The sequence below is a fragment of the Misgurnus anguillicaudatus genome, chromosome 19 (assembly GCF_027580225.2).
Source record: "Misgurnus anguillicaudatus chromosome 19, ASM2758022v2, whole genome shotgun sequence".
Lineage (NCBI taxonomy): Eukaryota > Metazoa > Chordata > Actinopteri > Cypriniformes > Cobitidae > Misgurnus > Misgurnus anguillicaudatus.
The window spans coordinates 12,752,883-12,768,189 of NC_073355.2; the positions used below are offsets into that span (position 1 = coordinate 12,752,883).

The following is a 15,307-nucleotide window of genomic DNA, read 5'->3' on the forward strand; positions in this document are numbered from 1 at the left end:
CCTTAAATAACTGAACTTTTTGTGTATGTTCAAAAGAGTAGACACAACTGTACAGCTGCAGTGTGTTTGTAGCCTAAAGCGACTGATTTTACCCAGTTTCATTTTATTAAAAAGCCATTTAAACACAGACTGGTCAAAGATGGATACCTCTTTTCTAGGCTGCATTTCAGGACCGCCACTGTGAGGAATAAAAGATTGAGATATCAGAGACTATGAGCACATGTCTGCCTTCACAGTGAGCTCAGGGTTTAACAGGAGAGTCTTACGAGCAGACACACAGCAGAAGGGAAGGCTCTGGTTACGTAACACAAGTGGAAGCCTCTGCTGCATTCTGATGAAATACAGTGCAAGAGGTGCAGCTAACAACAGTGCTGACTTCACAGAGTGTGAATGTCCTCTACCGACAACCTGCAATTAAGCCACGTGCATTCTCTGTATATCAGGGAATCCAAATGCTACACAAGGATGACTTTAATGTAAGACAGCAATGCATAACCCAACATTACATTTCAATGATACCACAAGAGCTGCTATATTGAAAATCTGCATATTTTCAGCTGTCATTATTTATGGAGACTATTCAAAAAATGTCATGGCAGAGTTACAGCTTTAAAGGAATCTAGAGCAAATTCAGGCAGACAAAACTTAGGGGCCGTGCACAGCAAAGCATTTAAACGTGGCTGAAAATGGCAGGCGTATGCCGACTGTAAGCGCTTGACAGCTTTTTTTAGCTGAGCGCTTTGATTGCAAAGATACTTCTGTTTTGTTTATCAGTCGTTGAACGTTGCGCTAGTTGGTTGTTGTGATATTTGTCCCGCCCCTCTTCCACTGTAATTGGAAGGCAGAGTGAGAGTGACATTGATGAGCTTAGCTTTGCTCCCAAACTCTTGGCACTCAGCATGGACAAAACCGCCAGCTGCTGGCTTTTTTGAAAAAGCACCGCGCTTCCATTGGAAACAATTGAAAACATACGCTGGCCACCAGTGTTGGGGTTAGTTACTCAAAAAAGTAATATATTACTTATTACATATTACTCTCAAAAATAGTAATGCCTTACTTTACTTTATTACTCCCTGGAGCAAGTAACTAGTTATATTACTAGTTATATTACTAGTTACATTTTTTTTCTGGGCAAGAATGTTTATTTGGGCAAGCCACGGCCAAGAAAACATCCAAACACAAAACTCCCAAATCAATAAAAAGTTACAATTTTATTAGATTAAATTTGATAACAATTTACTCATTCAAAATACAGGGATGACAACAGGTTGCAATTATTTTTAGATGGACACCTTTAAATGGACAGCTGATAAAATAATGACGGTTCACAATAAATTATTTCCTGATTAAGACTTCCAAGAGTTCTGTATTCTTAGCAGGGGGATACCATGATGTTAGTGCACATTATTTACCCACCCACTATACACAGCAATGCACAGCAAATTCATCCAACACCCAAACATATAAATATATCAATTTAACACCGCAAAGTAATAAATACACAATCAATTCAATAAATATCATTAAAATCACTCAAGCTAAAGACACAGCCTTCGTCAATTACGGTAAAATTGATATACAAAATTGATGGGATAAACAACCTGCACGCAACCCCTGTTTACATACAAACAAACAATGAAATGAGCGCCGGGAGACCGTGGCATAACCTCACATTCATCAAGGTCTCCACGGCGAGAAAACCCACCGTAAATACACCACATTTTAATACAACATAAAAATTACTGCTGGCTTCCTTACCCGCTACCGGACGTGGGGCACAGCGTTCGGAGAAACATTAAAGAGTGTGCACTTCACCTTCAAGTTATTTTCCTTCCGTTGAACATAATAAAATAATGACTGAATCTCCTCCCGTCTTCCTCTGAAAAAAAGCTTGCCGTTGTTGACGCTTCCATTTTCCCGATCTGTCTTTGAGTGTGCCGCTCTGCTGCCGGCTGCCGGGTGTCGACCAATCGGTGATGGTAAATGAAACCTCATGCCAAACTTAGACCAATCACTGTTCCATTCACGCCCTCCTCCACTTCCCTTTAGTTCTCTGTGTTGTGTGCCTTTGTGTGATGAAGGTGCTACTGGCGAATGTAACGCAAGTAACTAGCTCGGGAAAACTGTAATAATATTACCATTTTCAGACGGGTAATGCGTTACACTACTAGTTACTGAAAAAAGTAATATTATTACAGTAACGCGTTACTTTGTAACGCGTTACACCCAACACTGCTGGCCACCGACGTAAACGCTGTGCATGCTACCTTACATTCGCTAACTGATCTCTGGAAGTCACTTTAAGGAAAGTATCCAAACTCGCTAGACATTTTTGCAGCAACTTAGCTACGTTAGTTATACAAAGCTACTGTAAGACAGAAAAAACAACGCATATCTTTAAAATTCCTTGTTACGGTCAAAATTAGGGATGCTCCGATCAATGCCGATCTCCACTAATAATACGTTGCAGATCACTATTCTGAATTGGACAGCCGATCTTATTACAGCTATTTCATGTACTACGGCTTTTAATCAGTAAGTCCTTATCGATCTAAAATCACTGTTAGTTTGAGTCATTTATAACATGCATTTGAAAAAGCAACACTCGTCAAACATAATTATTAAATATATTCTTTATTATCATGAAAATACCTGAAAAGGTTTGAAGAACAGAAATATAAATATATCCTTCAGCCATTTCATGGAGCTGCGTGTCATCACAGCTGCGTGTGTATTGTTCTTCGTCTACAGCGCATTTTGAGTTTCTACACGAGAGCGCCCCCTGGCTTTTGGACGTAGCGGCATTTCACCGTAATTCATTGAGAAACATAGCAAGCATGATCGGCCGATCGATCGGAGCATCCCTAGTCAAAATATAAAAAACACAATCAACAATTAAACATTGCATCAAGCCTAGAAAATGCCAGGTGCTGGAACATACCTACTTATGACGTAGTCGTTTTTTAAACACTGCCTCCACATAACGTCTACTTCGGTAGCTTTACCCACTGGTTCATGCAAACCCCATAGCGCCCAAACTATAGATATGTATAAAGGCTAGATGTGTTTGAGTCTCTAACGTCATCACCTGGCAGCCATCTTACCACAGGCAGCTCGCTTACTCGTAGCATTGAGTTTTAATGGTGCAGGTACTTTTAAATGACCAAAACTTGCTAAATGTTCTACCAATTTTCAAACAGTTTGGTTTCTTACAAATGTTATTAACGTGGCTATAATTCTGGATGTTTTAACATGTTTCATGAAAAAAAATAGTATACATTTTTTTAGTATTTATATGCAGTGTCATAGTTACATCTTTGACTTTTATAACAAACGAAACCGTTTGAAAATCGGTAGAAAATTAAGCAAGTTATGGTCACCCAAAAGTACCTGCACCATTAAAACTCAATGCCACGAGTGAGCGAGCTGCCTGTTGTAAGATGGCCGCCAAATGCGGACGTTCCACTCAAATGGCCAGGAGCACGGGCGAGACATCTAGCCTTTATACATATCTATGGCCCAAAGAACCAACATATCTTTAAAGACTGCAAAATGTTGTGCACTGCCTGGTTGTGGAAGAACACACGCTGCATAACCTTGAGTGCATATGGGTGATATGCACCATGTTGTTTACGGTACTTTCTAGGCTCATGGAGTTAGAAGATTTGTTGTTTGCTACCGTATTTTTCGGTCTATAAGCCGCATTTTTTTTCATAACTTGGCTGGTGCTGCGTCTTATAGTCAGGTGCGCCTGTAAGTCAGTATGAATTCATTTTGACATTTATGAGGCAAGAGACAACATTACCGTCTGTGAGAGTCCGCCATATGCTGCTTCTGTATTTATGTAATTCAATGGATTCTGTAATGTGGAATGACGAGTATGCAAACGTCATGCTAGTTGGCTTGTTCGGTTAATTTAGCCTATTCAACCTTCCAGGTAAGTTCTCTATGGTTTATTGTTTAAATAACTGATAATATTACTTTTCTGTCTGCTATTGTTTAGTTAAATAACTTGCCTATCCAGATTAAATGTCTGTTCTTCGGCTTGGATTTTGTGAAATAATTTTCTAAATAAATGTGACGTATAGTCTACTGCATGGGTTTTCAACCGGGGGTCCTGGGACGGAACTGCAGGGGGTCCGCCAAATGATGTTTGACCACAAGCTATTTTTTGCTAAAAACGAAAAAAAAAGTACAAAAAAACGTTACATGTCCCCTTTAAGTTGTGCACGTGCGTGGCCGCGAAGGCGTTCAGTTTAGCAAACGGACCAAAATAAAATATCAGAAGATTATAAATGTACACTCAGGAAGCAGCAGTAGCGACAGAAAAGGCATCATAAAACAGGTAAATGTGTGTCTTTCTTTTAAGTTATTTTAGAATCAGTGTGACATTGTCTCATCTTAGTTATATTTCTGAACTTGGATGGCGTAAGAGATAGCCCTTCAAACGAAGATTTTTCAGGACCCCACTTCAAAAGAAGGGGTAAATAATTTCCAACATTACTCCTCATGTGAGTATAATTCAAGTTTTTTTTTACATAAATAAACTTTTTAATGATAAATAATCATTTGTTTTATGATACATTCAATCTTGTGTTCATATTTACGGTCATGTTTTAAAAGAAATGTTCACAAAAATATCGCTAAAGTTTGCTAACAGTTTGCTGTGGAGGCGGCACACCGGGGTAAACTCCTGGTGCTTTAGATTGGCAGTCCACTACAGAGATTGCGAACAGACTGCGGAAAACCGGAACGTGAATAGATGGAGGAGACAACAGAGGGCTGTGTGGTGTGCTGGAGCTTCCATGGACACTTTTTAATTTAGGCTGTAACTAAACTTATATGACTGCAGATGAAGGCGGCAATGTGATAAACATTGCGTCTAATTTGATTTAGGGTGTATGATATCCTATCCATACTGAAAAATCCAGCAAAGACCAGCATAAGCTGGTAGCTGGTTTGAGGTGGCAGTAGCTGGTCTAGGATGGTCCTCCCAGCCTGGTCAAGCTGGTGGGTCAGCTCGTCTTTCAGTCTGACCAACAAAGTCCAGCTAGACCAGCTTAAAAAGTGTCCAAAACACAGCTAGACCAGCTTGCTACACCAGCAATACCAGCTAAAAGCAAGCTGGGAGACCAGCTAAAAAACTCTCTTCAGCTTATGCTGGATTTTTCAGTAGGGATGACAGTGTAGTAGTTGTGTCCCATTTCTTACAGGAATATTTTAAACCTTTTCACTCTGTTTCAAGGAGCAAGGCGGAGGCTTAAGAGGTAGGCGACTAGGCGTAGGCGTATAAAATAGATTTGGAATTGGACCTTAGTCAGGAAAAAGGCAACAATTACAAGGGATACAAGGGAAAAGCCATGATGATGGATGATTCATAACAAAAGTCTTATATATTGTGGCTTTAAAAGGACTGTAAGTAGGATTTTAAGTGTTTTATTAGTCAAAATCAATGTCTTGATGTGTATTATTCATTCATGAATATGTCCTCATTGGTGTCAAAAGACCTCTGCCAGTGATCTGACTTTTCTTTGTCAGCTTAGAATTTCTCCTCTTTACTTACATTGAACGGGTAAGTCCAAGGAGGCATCCATATCGTTCCGCCGTACTGATAAACTATAATAGCAGAGAGGGACAAAAAGCACTAGACTACCAACGCGTTTCCACAATGCGTTTTTATTCAGAACACGTAAACCAGCTGCAACGGACAAGGAGATCAGTGATTACATAACGGCTACCGTAGTTGCAACACGCGTTTGGAAAGGCGAGGCGCTAGAGAGCACTGTTCGTTTGAATGCAAAATACAATTTCACCACTAGATGGGGGTAAATCCTACTTATTGCCCCTTTAACTTAAACCCCGTTCTGTTTAATATACAGTTCACATGCTATAATTTAAGTCTCTCCATCTGAAAATATTATGAAATACATTTTTGCAGCCCGTCTCATTGCCACACAATTCCCAGTAAAATGTGCCACACAAAGTACAAGTTTACACTTGCTGCGTTTACATGAACCCTAAAAAGCTGCCGATGAAAACAAACTTTAGCCATGCACTTCTGACCAACATCCTTAAGACAACCATGCAGTTTTTCAATGCGGAAACATTGTCTAGCAGACTTCATATTTAGGTAATCATTTGTCTCTATTACAACATACATTTGTGGACGTGCAGAATACGTTTTTTTTTTTTTTTTTGCAGCCTTGTTTCAATAAATGTTTGAAACATTCAATAAATCATCAATAATATAGACTGTTTGTTTCCATAATACATCTACATAATCCATAAGCTTTTTATCCCAAAATAAATGTTGATACCTCATGATATGACCAAACCAATCTTCTGTTACAAAATCTATAATCCCCTTGCATCATATGCTATCATGCATTTCTATAAATTGTGATTAAAACACTATCTTTAGAAAAACCTACCAGTAGCAAAGATGTTTCCAAAAGACATAGACCTTTATAAACCAATGACATCAATGAGAAATCACTTTGTCCTTAGGTAAGCGTTTCCATGAGAATTAATATTTTATCAACATCAGACCACAATTGTGTTGATGCCTTATAGGAAGGAAGTGTGTGTGGGGGTGCACCTATGTTCCTTTTCCAGTCTCCATTTTTCTCCCTTTCAGTTGTCATGCACACATAATCTTCCCTTCGCCTATCTCCACACAGTGCACGTATCCTGCTGAACTGTTCTTCACCCTGTCATTATACATTTTAAAAGCATGCAAGCACATGTACACATACCCACAATCCCTTTCAACATCGTGACCAGGTGCCGACGGCAGTGCGGAGAGTTGGTGACATGCCAATCTTAACACTACTGGAAAACCATCACCAAATAAGAGAGAGACGGACACGGAGCACAAGTCTGCATTCTTCCAGACAGGGTGCATTATGTAACGGTCTCAGCTTTGGGTCATTTGTATGGGGAGCACATTTTTCTCTCCCTCCCTCTCTACAGAACAAGATCCAACTCTATTTGCTTCGGTGGATAAGCCTGTATCAGCTGGAATCAGAGTATAAACAAATGTTAATGGATGTGCTTATTCAGACCCACGACAGCGGTGACCTTTACACACTGATAAAGTGCAGAGTTCATCAGACGCCAGCCGAGACAACGGTGACATTTAGGGAAATGCCTCTACAGTGGGGTGTCCCTTTGTAAATCCAACAACCATTTTATAACGCATGGGTGATTTAATTATTGCGGACCGTACACTTGGTGTTATATTTTTAATTATTTTAGTAATTAGGTATGATGTTACAGGCCATAAAATTGTCTTATATAGCTGAAAATCATGATGTTATTCAAATTAGTCAATTTTGTTGCAGTCAAACTGTGTTACCAAGGTAGAGTAAGCCAAATCAAATCCAACAAAGTAACGTACGCTGCAAGGTTGGCTCACATTGTCCGCGTGCAGGCTGCATCTAAGTTCAAAGTTGCCCCGGCACACCAAACAGACGACGGCCAAGTGGCCCTTCTGTTCTGCGCATGTGTATGAGATGAGATAACTTTCGGTACTAGCAGGTGGCAGTGGTTGGTATTCATTACTCAAAATGAGAAACGACGGTTTCATGTTCGTTTGTTGAAAATTTTATATGATAAAATATGAATTTCATAGTTACCATACCCTCCATACTGCAGAAGTTTTGCTTATTATTCCCCCCGCCCAAAATGATTGCAAAAGATGCGCCTTGTCATCGCTTTCTAAGCAGAAATAGACACAAACAATAAATGTTCTTGAATAAACAGCCAGTGCTGAATCAGTGGAAATCGCTCTGGTCTTCCTCTATTCACAAGCCTAGAGAAGAATTGATGCTGACAGTTGCCTTCTGTCAACCGCTCAGTGAGTGACAGAGAAAAAGAGCTAGAAACAGTAAGGGATTTATTGCCAAATTGCTATTGGGTGTTTAAGCAGATGAGTTAATGGAGAACCGCAGGGTGATTCAAGTAAGGAATGTTTCTTTATGAAGCTACAGTAGCAGGAAGCGTTTTTTGGCATGTAACCGAACCGCTAGTTTAGCACAGATGGCAGCCCATGGTTTTTGTAACCACAGTAATTAACAGGGTTGTGATGGGTGATGGGGGCGAGCATTCATTACTGCCCAGTCTCAGAAGCTTGTTAGACGCAAACACATTCTTATAAATAAGGAAGACATCAAAAGTTATAAATACAAAGACACATTTAGATTACTTTGTGTAGATGACTGTGCATAGCTCTGTTTAAATCATAGACTGTAAAAAATATGGACGTTGTGTCCGTGACCTCACCCATTGGTTTGTAAAGATCGTTTTTGAAGCTTAAAGGAATATTCAATTTTCTTAAAAGAAAAATCCAGATAATTTACTCACCACAATGTCATCCAAGATGTTGATGTATTTCTTTGTTCAGTCGAGAAGAAATTGCAATTGGGGAAAACATTGCAGGATTTTTCTCGTTTTAATGGACTTTAATAGAGCCCAACATTTAATACTTAACTCAACACTTAACAGTTTTTTTCAACGGAGTTTCAAAGGACTATAAATGATCCCAAACGAGGCATAAGGGTCTAATCTAGCAAAACGATTGTCATTTTTGACAATAAAAATAACAAATATACACCTTTAAAGCACAACTTTTCGTCTAGGTCCGGTCCAGGGCGACCTAAACGTAAATGCGTAGTGACGTAGGGAGGTCACATGTTAGATATATAAAACGCACATTTGCGGACCATTGTAAACAATAAACTGACACAAAGACATTAATTAGTATCAGTTGACATACAACAACGTAGGAACGGTCCTCGTTCTCAACACTTGTAAACACTGGGGCGGAGTTTCGCGTTCGTCCTCTGTGACCTCTTGACGTCATGACGTATTGCGTGGGGTCACGTTGGCGCATCACGACCGGATTTAAACGAGAAGTTGTGGTTTAAAAGTGTATATTTGTTATGTTTATTGTCAAAAATGACAATCGTTTTGCTAGATAAGACCCTTATGCCTCGTTTGGGATCATTTAGAGTCCTTTGAAACTCTGTTGAAAAAAACTGTTAAGTGTTGAGTTAAGTATTAAATGTTGGGCTCTATTAAAGTCCATTAAAATGAGAAAAATCCTGCAATGTTTTCCTCAAAAAACATAATTTCTTCTCGACTGAACAAAGAAAGACATCAACATTTTGGATGACATGGTGGTGAGTAAATTATCTGGATTTTTCTTTTAAGAAAATGGAAAATTCCTTTAAAGTAGGAGTTGCCTGCCCTTGCCATCTAGGGCGTGTTACAGAGTATTTTTGTGCCAAATGCACTTAGCCAGGGTTCGTACAAGTTTCGGAAAGTTTTTCTGATTATGGGCCCAGCTGACATTTCAGGGGTTTCTATACAGTGGGGCAAAAAAGTATTTAGTCAACCACCAATTGTGCAAGTTCTCCCACTTAAAAAGATGAGAGAGGCCTGTAATTTTCATCATAGGTACACTTCAACTATGAGAGACAAAATGAGGAAAAAAATCCAGAAAATCACATTGTCTGATTTTTTAAGAATTTATTTGCAATTTATGGTGGAAAATAAGTATTTGGTCAATAACAAAAAAGCAAGATTTCTTTCTCTCACAGACCTGTAACTTCTTCTTTAAGAGGATCCTCTGTCCTCCACTTCTTACCTGTATTAATGGCACCTGTTTGAACTTCTTAGCAGTATAAAAGACACCTGTCCACAACCTAAAACAGTCAGAATGCAAACTCAACTATGGCCAAGACCAAAGAGCTGTAAAAAGACACCAGAAACAAAATTGTAGACCTGCACCAGGCTGGGAAGACTGAATCTGCAATAGGTAAGCAGCTTGGTGTGAAGAAATCAATTGTGAGAGCAATTATTAGAAAATGAAAGACATACAAGAACACTGATAATGTCCCTCGATCTGGGGCTCCACGCAAGATCTCATCCCGTAGGGTAAAAATTATCACCAGAATGGTGAGCAAAAATCCCAGAACCACATGGGGGAACCTAGTGAATGACCTGCAGAGAGCTGGGACCAAAGTAACAAAGGCTACCATCAGTAACACACTATGCAGCCAGGGACTCAATTCCTGCAGTGCCAGATGTGTCCACCTGCTTAAGCCAGTACATGTTCGGACCCGTCTGAAGTTTGCTAGAGAGCATTTGGATGATCCAGAAGAAGAGTGGGAGAATGTCATATGGTCAGATGAAACCAAAACATAACTTTTAGGTAGAAACTCAACTTCTTGTGTTTGGAGGAGAAAGATGCTGAGTTGCATCCAAAGAACACCATACCTACTGTGAAGCATGGGGGTGGAAACCTCATGCTTTGGGTCTGTTTTTCTGCAAAGGGACCAGGACGACTGATCCGAGTTAAGGAAAGAATGAATGGGGCCATGTATCGTGAGATTTTGACTCAAAACCTCCTTTCGTCAGCAAGGGCATTGAAGATGAAACGTGGCTGGATCTTTCAGTATGGCAGTGATCCCAAACATACCGCCCGGGCAAAGAAGGAGTGGTTTCGTAAGAATAATTTCAAGGTCCTGGAGTGGCCTAGCCAGTCTCCAGATCTCAACCCCATAGAAAATCTTTGGAGGGAGTTGAAATTCCGTGTTGCCCAGCGACAGCCCCAAAACATCACTGCTCTAGAGGAGATCTGCATGGAGGAATGGGCCAAACTACCAGCAACAATATGTAAAAACCTTGTGGAGACTTACAGAAAACGTTTGATCTCTGTCATTGCCAACAAAGGGTATATAACAAAGTATTGACATAAACTTTTGTTATTGACCAAATACTTATTTTTCACCATAATTTACAAATAAATTCTTAAAAAACCAGACAATGTGATTTTCTGGATTTTTTTTCTCATTTTGTCTCTCATAGTTGACGTGTACCTTTGACAAAAATTACAGGCCTCTCTCATCTTTTTAAGTGTGAGAACTTGAACAATTGGTAGCTGACTAAATACTTTTTTGCCCCACTGTACGTATCACTTCTTTTTATGGGCACTTCCCCTGCAAAACTCCGCTCACTAATCAGCGGGAGACGCTAGAACTTACAAACATCACATCATGTGACAGCTTTGTTTAATATCAAGACTCAACATGGCACAAATAAAGAAGTGTGTTTTTGGATGTAAGAAGAAGAAAGCCAGCATTATGGAAACAATGGATATAGTTTATTATCTAGGGTAGCAGCGGAGTTTTGCACGTGTGTTTGATGCGCTGGATTTCATTGAAAAGCCCCAACCGGGTCATGAGTTGCATTTGGAAAGTAAAGGGGGTTGCACACCGGACGCGCAGTGCCGCGTCGCTTCTAGGACAACTCTGAGGTTTTGTACACCGGAAGTGCACATTAAAGGGATAGTTCGGCCAAAAACGATATTAAACCCATTATTTACTCACCCCCAAGCTGTCCAAGTTGCATATGTCCATCGTTTTTCAGACAAACACATTTTCGGATATTTTAGAAAATATTTTAGATCTGTCTGTTGATTAAATGTAATGTTACGGGGTCCAGCAATAGTCCACGACATTCAAGTCCACCACAAGTGCGTCCATCCTTCACAAATTAAATCCAAACGGCTCCAGGATGACAAACAAAGGTCTTCTGAGGGTAATCCCTGCGGTGTTGTTGTAGAAATATCCATATTTAAAATGTTATTAACGTAATTAACTACCTTCCGGTAGCGCCGCCATCTTAGAGTCATCTGCATTCAGGATGAGCGCTTACGCAGCATACAGCGGTTTCTCTGCTGCTGCTCTGTCCCCCGCCCTCCGAATTTGTCATACGTCACTAAGAAAAGTGCGTACACTACTAGGGGTGGGAATCGCTTGGACCCTCATGAATCGATTCAGAATCGATTCTTGACGTACTAATTTGCATATCTGTGACGTCATTACGTCACATTTGCTCTCAAAGCCAGGTTAATGTTTGCGCTTTTGCTACTAGTCTCTGAACTGTCTTTAATGCAACTAAGAGATAAATTATGTCATTCTTATATATGTCCTGTTTCTGTTGTAAGACATTAAAACCAGTAAAAATAGTAATTAAACGTGACATATTAATTCTATATGTTAACCGGAATTAACTTCCACGAACTGACTAACGTTAAGCGTCTAATCATCATCATTATAAACAGTGATTGGCAGTATTACTGTATTTATATAATGCAGCGCACCCAGTGACTGAATAACAAACTATGTGCATATTTTTACAGAAGTAAATTCATGTTATAACTAAACAGTCAGCGGATGGTTTTGGGCAGGGGTGTCCAATACGTCGATTGCAAAGGCAATGCCGGTAGATTACACACATAACTGCTGCTCCACGCGCGAAATTGTCATTATGGTCTTTTAGAGTAATTGTGAAACACGCAGGTCTTTTTGAGTTGCTGCGCCTTATGTCTCAAATGTGTTTTGCCAGGCCACTGCAGCTCAGTCGTTTTTAACTTCCACAATTAACAAGGATGCGCATTCTTGTCTCACGCAGGAGAGACGCGCACGGTGTCTGTGTGTGAGCGAGCAAACGAGAGAGGGAGAGAGGCAGCGTAGCGCTGATTTGTATGCTTCTGATACTGTTGTAATTTTCTCGAATTTGTTTCAATAAGCCGTATCTCCGCTATTTTAAGGAGTACTCGACATGTACTAAAGGATTTTTAAAAAACTCCTCAAAAAGAATAGAGATATATGCAGTATAGTCATACAAGCATTTAAAATGTTCTTTCTCTTCTGCTCTTGTAAGCTCCGCTATGTGCTCGTGCAGACAGTGCGCGCTCTCTAACGTTGTCCGTGTGCATCACCACTCCCCCAGTTGAGTTCCGCCTTTTGGTTCTGATAACGTCACGTTATTATTTTGTAAAATAACATATAAGAATCGATTCTTGACATTTGTGAATCGATTCAGAATCGGCCCACGTCCGAATCGCGATTCATCTAAGAATCGATTTTTTGTCCCACCCCTATACACTACGCTAATACTCTCTCCTGAGTCTAAGATGGCGGCGCTACCGGAAGCTAGTTAATTACGTTAATACAATTTTAAATATGGATATTTCTACAACAACACCGCACGGATTACCCTCAGAAGACCTTTGTTTATCATCCTGGAGCCGTTTGGATTTAATTTGTGAAGGATGGACGCACTTTTTTTGGACTTGAAGGTCGTGGACTATTGCTGGACCCCGTAACATTACATTTAATCAACAGAAAGATCTAAAATATTTTCTAAAATATCCGAAAATGTGTTTGTCTGAAAAACGATGGACATATGCAACTTGGACAGCTTGGGGGTGAGTAAATAATGGGTTTAATATCGTTTTTGGCCGAACTATCCCTTTAAATAGTGCAAGCTTAGTCAGATAGCGTCTAATTCAAAATGCAAAATATACCTTAGCAGCCAATGTTAATCGTTAATGATTTAGGACAAATATGATGTTATTTAATGTTAAACTATGTGAGTTGCGCTCTGTGGCGCGACAAGGATTTGAGCAACTTCCTGAGTCAAAGCTGGGCGCACACCTGTCGGCGCCGGTGTGCGTATACTAATAGAAAACAATGTGTTCGATTTTTCAATGTGATCGATGTGTCAGGTGTGCGACCCCCTTTAGACTTTTGTGTTATTTTGGAAATAGGCGCGTACATGTTATATAAATGGCATGAACATGTAGTGAATCATAAGTTGTATAGTGTTGCATGACTCATACTCGCTCCTCCCGCGGTAGTAACTCATTATTTTGTACGTTATCGGAAAGAATCTGTAAAGTTGATCTGTTTTTATGAATCTGATTAAAATGAAGACTCTTCAGAGATATAAAGGATGTAATAATACTCTATAGGTACTCCAGATTAACATTAGAAATGCAGTAGCTTTAAATGAAGTTTAAAATTGCAGTTTCAAAGGACTCTAAATTATCCCAAACGAGGCATAAGGGTCTTATCTAGCGAAACGATTGTCATTTTTGACAAGAAAAAAGCTCTTTTAAACCACAACTTCTCGTCTTGCACCAATTGTGTGACGCGCCAGCGTGACCTCACGTAATTGCGTAAGCACGTCGAAAAAACGTACATTTTAGGCATTACCAATTAAAGTAATTTAAGTTAAATTAATCAAACTTTCACTTTTTACAGTACAGTAATCTGGCTAAAATTTATTTTAAAAGACGGCACAATTATTCTGCTACAATAAGAGCCTTCTCTGCCTGAAATGCCTTAAAAATGCTGTTTACTGTATGTTTAGGCAGTATTTTGATCATGAGCTTGGCTGGGTTGTCCTCATCTCTAAATAATTCATAATTACTCAAAGTCATTATTTTTAGTGCAAACTATCTTTGCAGTGCTGTTCAGTACATATTTTTTCTCATTGTGTGTGCGTGTTTTGAATCTGTTGAGACACACATTCAGGAAGGACACGATGTGTTTTTGTAACCGTTCCTTCCCAGGAACAACATGTGTGACATAGATAAGAGAACAACATCCAAAACACAACTATAAACAAACATTAAAAACTTACATTCATGTGTATACAACTAACAGCAATACACACATACGATAACAAATACTGCACCAACACATTGTTGACCACATTTAAACATTTTCTTCAAATACAGGAAAATCCTCACCACAGATATAAAAAAAATCTACCATTAACTGGGAACATCCTGTCTCTACCCCTCTATGTCTAGTGCTTTTACGTCCAGCTGTCTGTTTTTAGTCCTTCCTGTGTACACTACAGTATTTCCATATTATAAATTATGACATCCTAATCCCATTCAATTACAAGTTCATATCTAAAGGAACAATTCACATGAGGACGCATATCTATGTTCACTGCTTCTCACGTAGTAGCAAGAATAAGTTTTGTGTAAACCCGCGTCCGGGTTGCTCATATTTACATACTGGCAATGTACCTTCTTTTAAAGGTGCAATGTGGGACTTTAAGAAGGATCTCTTGACAGAAATGCAAAAGAATCAACATAACTATATTATCAGTGGTTTATAAAGACCTTACATAATGAACTGTATTGTTTTTATTACCTTAGAATGAAACATTTTTATCTACATGCACCGCAGGTCCCTCTTACATGGGAATCGCTCTCATGTTTCAACAGTAGCCCTAAACGGACAAACTGCTCTACAAAGCATGTTTCGTCACTACGTTGTCTCAGACTAGGAATGTTAACAATTTATCGATCTTCGATTAGTTGTCGATAAGAATTAAATCGATAAAACTTAACGATTGTCGAATAAGCAAGATCATACATGTGTGTGCAGCGCCTGCGCGAAACACATACAGCCGGAGAAAAAAATGAAACAAGCGC

General features: G+C 39.5%; 1 protein-coding gene across 4 annotated transcripts in view; it reads right to left on the reverse strand.

Annotated features, from left to right (window-relative positions):
- The window catches only part of aatka (apoptosis-associated tyrosine kinase a), a 63,142-nt gene that overhangs the window by 40,075 nt on the left and 7,760 nt on the right, over positions 1–15,307 (reverse strand). The window contains exon 1 of one of the 4 annotated variants that reach the window (XM_055187597.2): positions 6,756–6,900. The exons of 2 other annotated variants lie outside the window; for them this stretch is intronic. In XM_055187597.2, the coding sequence (XP_055043572.2) occupies positions 6,756–6,774 (19 nt within the window). In that variant the 5' untranslated portion in view covers positions 6,775–6,900. Of the gene's footprint in view, positions 1–6,431; positions 6,451–6,755; positions 6,901–15,307 lie in introns of those variants that run through there. One more of the 4 variants, XM_055187588.2, reaches the window with a different exon arrangement.